Here is a 6,485-nt window from a genome sequence, read left to right on the forward strand (position 1 = left end):
GGCATTGGACACATTCCCTGGGGCAGTGCCTTCGGACATCACCCTCACATACCTCACCCCTTGCTGCTGGCTCAAAACGGGCACGGTAACACCAGTACCACAGCATCTTCCACTGAGCCGCATCACCAGACCAGGATTGCTGCCCCACACGCTGAAACTTCCTCACTCAGAGTGCCCCCAAATGGCAGCGTCGGACCAGTGCTCCCTGTGGTCACGTCTACCACCAAACTGTCTCCTCCTCTTCTCTCCTCCATGGCATCTTTGTCTGCATTCCCCTTCTCGTTTGGCTCCTTTCACCTGCTGTCCCCCAGCGTGCTGAGCCCATCCGCACCGACGCAGTCAGCGACGCTCAGCAAACCCTACAGACCCTGGGGGACTGAGATTGGCGCCTTCTAAGAGCTGACTCTGACAAGGGTGGGAGAGCCTATAAACCTAGCTGAGCTGGGTTATGCCACCCTTAAAGTGGACGTTCTTAGAAACTGGGACAAAGGTACAGCTTCATCTTAACTGAGTTTGTCTAAAAACTGTCTCATTGGATTTTTCTTTTTGTTTTCTACATTTTTGTATTAACAGGTGTTTTGGTTTTTTTTTAATAGTTGCTGAAGTTGTCCAAAAATAAAATTACAATAGCAGTTTGTTAACACTTGTGTTAGATCTCTGCTGAGCATTTAAGTCACTTTTGTAAACGGTTTGTTTCAAATGTTTCATTTTTCCTGAGTACACCAGACTGGCTTTTTATGAAGAGATACCACCTATTATTGTTAGCTGTGGCCTAGTTTGTTATTAGTTTTCCAAGGCCATTCTTCTCAGCATTTACAAGCTGTGTTTTTGTTAGTATTTTGACACTGAGATGTTCTATAAAGAATTACTCTTTTTGTAAACTATATTTGAGTCTTATATTTCTGAGCAAAGCGTTGACAAATCAGATGGACCTGCTTGACCAGCTTTATCTAAGAGCCCAATTCCTCTTTCTTTTGAAGCCGTTTGGTATATTTGGCAATCTTGCTCTCATCCCTAGTAGATATTTACTCACTTCTTAGAACCACTACATTATTTCTTCCACCAGAAGGAGCAGTATGAGTGGGGAGGGTGCAAAAGTCAAGTTGCACTCTGTATTGGTGGTGGGTTTAGTTGTTGGGGAAGTTATGGGAATTAAAGTTGTCACTGGCAGTCATGTCCCAGCCGGAGCTGGTCACATGCATCTTCATTTCTTAGGGATCCTGCTTTGAGTTACAGTGGAGTAATTGTTCTGCTAGCCTGAATTCTTGGGTATCTGAGGTCAGACTCTTCTCTGTCAGCTTACAATTTTCAGCTGAAACGGTTGATGCTGGTGTTTAAATAGCCAATGGAATGGTACAGTGGGAACCTGTTCAGTGCACAGCCTTGTCTCTTAACAGATGCAGCCTAACTAGGTGATGTTTCTATTGCATTTTAGGTGCAGTTCAGTGCCACTCCTCATTTTGTAAAGTTCTGCTGTGTTCTTGTGTGTCTGAGAGTGTGTGCATGTACATATATTTTGCTTGATTTAATGAAAATCTTAATCTGAACAGGTTTATCGAGTGAGTTCCATTGGAAGGGGTTTGCCTGCTCTTGTATCTGTGTTGTGGCTAAATAAAGGAGAAAGAACAAAGTACTTTAAATGACATGCTTGTCTGATATATATCAGTAGAGAATTCTATGGCAGTGGGTGTCACAGGAGATGTTGAACAATTGCTTTAGTCCTGCTGTGGACATTTGTATTTACTCTGCTCAGATACTGTGGCATGTGTAGCTATGGTAGCTGAGTACTTGAAGAACCACAGTGCCTTGGAGTAACATGCAAGGGAAGGAAAATGTAGGATTTCTTTTGCACATCATTTTTATGTGCCTGGCAGTGTGTGAAGGGCAGGTAGTGAAGATACCAGGGTTTCTACTAAAGAAGATGTTAAAGCTGCACTGCACTTGAATATTCTGAGGGGCTTGTATTAACATTAAAAAGGGATCATCTTTACAAATATGGAGTCTTTTTCTGTCTAACTCACAAAGTTGTTATCTGTCCTATAGCTCTGGAATGAAGTTTTGTACGTTACAGTGAGGTTCAGATCACATTCAGTCCATTAGAGCAGAATCTACCCCAGGTCTCCCACTGATCCTGAATCTGTTACTGAGTGGTGCCACCAGTGTCTAACACCTTTGCTTGAAGTAAAAACCTGACAGGATTACAGGCAGATAGGTTTTCTCCTGAGGCACTCTGTCCTACCTGCAACTCTCTATCCGCAGAACTTCTGGGAGTATTTTACTTCTTTTCTGCACATTTGAATTTATAGTACACTTGTTTTGGTAAAGGGCACATCCTTGTCTGGATTTAGCTGTGCCAGAATAGCAGAAAGAACTGGGCCCTGTGGGAGACGAGAGCTTTGTTTAGAGAGGGGCTCTCAGGCCAATTAAGGAGTGGCATTGATGAGAGACTTTCTCGGAAGAAGGGTTGCTGTGAGGCTGGAAAGAGCGGGAAAGCATTCAAGTGCGTAACCTTGTTTTACCTTCCTTCTGAGGCTGTAGGAGACCACTGCTAGAATGAAATGCAAAACACTGTGGGAGCTAGAAATACATAGGTGTTATTAAGAAGAGATTATAGAGCATAGTATTTCATGTAGAAACCTGAAATAAGAGGCTGTAAAATTCCAAATCCAGTTTCCTTTCACAGTGTGTATTGTCTCCTGTTTAATTACACTCTGCCCTGTCCCTAACAGGTTTTTATAGCAAATTAACAACTCCTACCTAGAAGATTGCTATAGTGCATGCAACTATTCTTTAGATCTTTTAATAAATGGCAGTGCTTCTCAGCCTTTTAATGGTTATTTCATTGACATTCAAATGACTTTGCCTCCCTCTAAATAGCTGGCTCTTTTGTGTAGAAAGACCCCTATAATTATTTTTGTCCCACTGTCCTACCCTTGAATGGACTTCAGAAGCAGAGTGCAATAAAAGTTTTGCTGCTGGTGTTTGTCTCTATATCCACTGTCTTCTCTTTCCTTTACCAATGACAGAGGTATTAATGAAAAGTCCTAATTCAACTTCTGCTTAATAATTCTATATTAATTTTTAGGAATTCAAAAATCTGTTGATTGTTATCATAGAAAGAGATTAATGAATTCTAGCAACTCACAAAAGCTAGTAGTTCAAATGGGAAATGCATGACCCAGAAGCTGAAACAGCAGGATTGTAAGTCCAGGGCTGCTGCTAACTTTGTAAATCTGTCTTAGCAATCACTTTATGTGTATCTGTTTTGCCAGCAGAGAAACAGGTATGGCAGTGTTTGGTCTCCTTTCCTCAAGAGGCAGTTATAGTTGGAAATTTTCTATATGAATGATAAATGCTGTTATTTCTCAAAACCTACAATTCTGAGACATTTTGCTATTTTTCTTTCCTACAGGATGTTAGGTTTCTAAAGAGAAACCAAGAAAGACAAAATAAACTTGTTTTTCTAGGCAATAGATATCTCCAGAGCTAAAACATTTACTTGCTTACCCTATTGCAAAAGAGCAATTCAGGAGCACAAGGTTAACCAGAGAGATGCTGGAAAAGAAAGGAAATGCATATGTGTCTTGATCCCATGACCCCCAGCCACCTTCAATTGCTTTGGATGAAATGTGTCCATCTGGAAATCCTCGGGCTAAAGCTTTGTGTGGGATGTAAGATGCTGTGGTACTTTATATAAGCTCATACTATCTTCCTTTATTAAGGGAGCAGGCTTGGAGTGCAGAATAAATCTAAAAGGCTGGTAAATGCTGCACAAAACAAGATACAAACCTCTGGAAATCCATTCTGTGCTTTGGCGTAAAGGAATAGCTGATGAAAGTGACATTTTTTAGCTTTTGGAAAGAAGCCGTCAGTAGTTCTTATGACACTTTCTGTTCAGCCCTCCTGTCTTAACACCAGTAGCATGACAGAGTTTATTAGGATCATGCTGGAAAGCCCATGAATCCTGCCTATTGCTCTCTTCACTCACACATCAGCATGCGAGTCCCCAGGTGACAGGAGCCTTCCTAGACTATTGCATAGTGGTGGGAATTTTGCCAGGTTGTTTTTTTTTTTTTCCTTTTTTTCCAAGCAACAAATAAGCCCAAGTGAACACAGATAAACTGAAATCCTTCTTCCTGTTTTATATTGTGTGCATACTCACAAATGTTTATGACCAGAAACTCCCAGTTTGGATTGCAACATGCTCTACATGGCGCTGGAATTCTCTGGTGAATAATGTAGAGGCCATGGGCTTTGTGCTGGAAGGCAACAAAAATTATGTACAAAGCCCTTTTCTGAGGTCTTACATGAAAGGATGCAGATGGATTGTGGTATTTGTGACTCAGTACACTAAGGCACGAATATATTCATGTGTTAACCAGCCTACCTGACCTTGCAGGGTCTGTGTGTGCTTTGCTTGTAACTGAATGACTCTCCCTCCCCTTGCCCAGCTTATAAATAAAAATTAAAACAGTCCCTTTCTTCTGGAGCCAGAAGATGTGGGCATTGACTCATGCTTGCACTATAGTAGCGTGTCTGCAGTCATAAATGTCGAAATGCCAGTGCCTTGTAAGATACAGATCCTCGAAGGTCTTTTGGGAGTCTGAAGTGTTCATGTGGTGAAGGAAGTGCTTGGGTGTTATATGTTTTTCTCTCTGATTCCATGTAGTCCTGTGAAATCTTTTGTCTAGCAAATTCTACTGATTATTCATGCAGCTTGAAGGAGTGGACCAAAGTGCCTTGCTCTGGTCCGTGCAGTCTGCCCAAGCCTTCCCTGCAAAATTCTTACACAGGTTTCCTTCCAGCTGTTTTTCTTTTTTTTTTTTTTTTTTTTTTTTTTTTGTCCCAATAAATCATGTAACACAGCTGCATCATGCAGGAGGGGCTTATCTAAGTGCTTAGGACAGGTGAGCAGGGGGGGCATTCTGCCCTGCTTGTAGACCCCCTAACCACATTAAATTGTTTGCACCTCTTCAGAGCCTTTTACCAGAGCCTTTTACCAGGCTGCTCATTTCAGGTGAAACCTTCTGGCAAGGAACGGGGGGGGAGTAGCTGGAACCAGTTTTTTACACCTCCTGCTCATTGAGGCAGCCTCAGCCCAGGGAAGACTTTGCAGACCACGCTTTTCTCTTTGCACTGAAGAGACTTCTTGGAGCTCTCCAGGTGGCTTCTCCAGGGCAGGCTGTAAAGTCTAGGCACAAACATTAATAACAGGTTAAACAGGTACGTGCATTACTGTGTTTTGCTCTGCTTTCACAGAAGAAAAGATGTTGGGAGCAGGAAAGTTGGTGAAGAGGCTCTGCAAGAGAATGGCAGGAGAAGGAAGGAAGGCTGATCTGTGGGATCAGAGGAAAATTGAAGCTATGAAGAGATGCATTGTTTGCATTGCCTGTGGCAAGGATATGGAAATACCTGATATCAGATGAAAAAATAAGCTGCATGCCAGTATGTAGAGAATTTTGAGAGGGGAGGGTAGTACTCAGTATTCATAATTTTTCTCAGTGTGAGCAACATACAAAGAGTGAGGCATGTTATTTAAAACCAATCTGGTGCTGAAACAATGCATGTGAATTGTCTTCATGGAATTTGATGGGTCATCCTAGTGGCTAAGGAGAAACCAGGGCTAGATGGACAATCAATGGCTTTAAGAATGTATCACAGCATGGTTTACTGATAGCATTTGTACAATCCAGTCAGGTAAGTGAAAGGAGCTCAAGGAATTAAAGCATGAGATAGGAAATTAAAGCATGAGATGGGGCTTGACAATTTGACAGAGAATTTGAGACATCAGAATAACAGATAAGAGCATCTGGTGACTGGCAGCCTCTTCCACAGAACCCTCAGCCTTCATCAGTGGTTACCACCCATCTGTAGGTGCAGCCACTTAGCTCCTGGGTTTTGATATGGTGTTTCCAGCATGGATTAGCCATTTATGTAGGTATGAGGTCTCCTTCACAGTTATGTAATAGAGCAGGTGCATGTTCTGACCAGTAGGGGAAAATGAGCCACTCTAGTGAAGGTGAGCATGGAGCCTCTTTCTGAGTCGAGGTGTATCTGGTAGAGAGAACACAGAACTTCTTTCTTGTTATGTATCTGCTGTAGATAGTGCTGATAATGATTGGGTAATCTTCTCATTGTCACCAAGCCTGCCTACTTTAACAGCAGAGGCCATTTCAGAGGCTGGATTTCAAGAGCAAAAGATGAAAAGAGAAAAATAAAATCTCATTTATTGCTGTTCAGGGATGGTTATGTGAAAGTTTGTGGGATTGGATAATGATTAAAAATGTTGCAAAGGGAACTGAAATGTGTGCTGTAGGAGCTCTTTTATATGCTGCACAGCAGGTATATCTGTTTTTTACTTCATCAGGAAAACATCAGTGTGATTGAACAATGTTCCCTGTATAATGTAGAAGCCTAACTGTCTGTAGATGGCCCCTTTGAATTTCTCTGGGATTCATGGCGTCTTCTGTTAGCAGGAAATTATC

General features: G+C 42.0%; 1 protein-coding gene across 1 annotated transcript in view; it reads left to right on the plus strand.

Annotated features, from left to right (window-relative positions):
* Nucleotides 1-884, plus strand: part of HEY1 (hes related family bHLH transcription factor with YRPW motif 1) — a 2,979-nt gene extending 2,095 nt beyond the window's left edge. The window contains exon 5 of the mRNA XM_063392059.1: nt 1-884. This exon is cut by the window's left edge and continues 188 nt beyond it. Within this exon, the coding sequence (XP_063248129.1) occupies nt 1-396 (396 nt within the window). The 3' untranslated portion in view covers nt 397-884.
* The last annotated feature ends 5,601 nt before the right edge of the window (nt 885-6,485 follow it).

The sequence above is a fragment of the Prinia subflava genome, chromosome 1, assembly GCF_021018805.1.
Source record: "Prinia subflava isolate CZ2003 ecotype Zambia chromosome 1, Cam_Psub_1.2, whole genome shotgun sequence".
Lineage (NCBI taxonomy): Eukaryota > Metazoa > Chordata > Aves > Passeriformes > Cisticolidae > Prinia > Prinia subflava.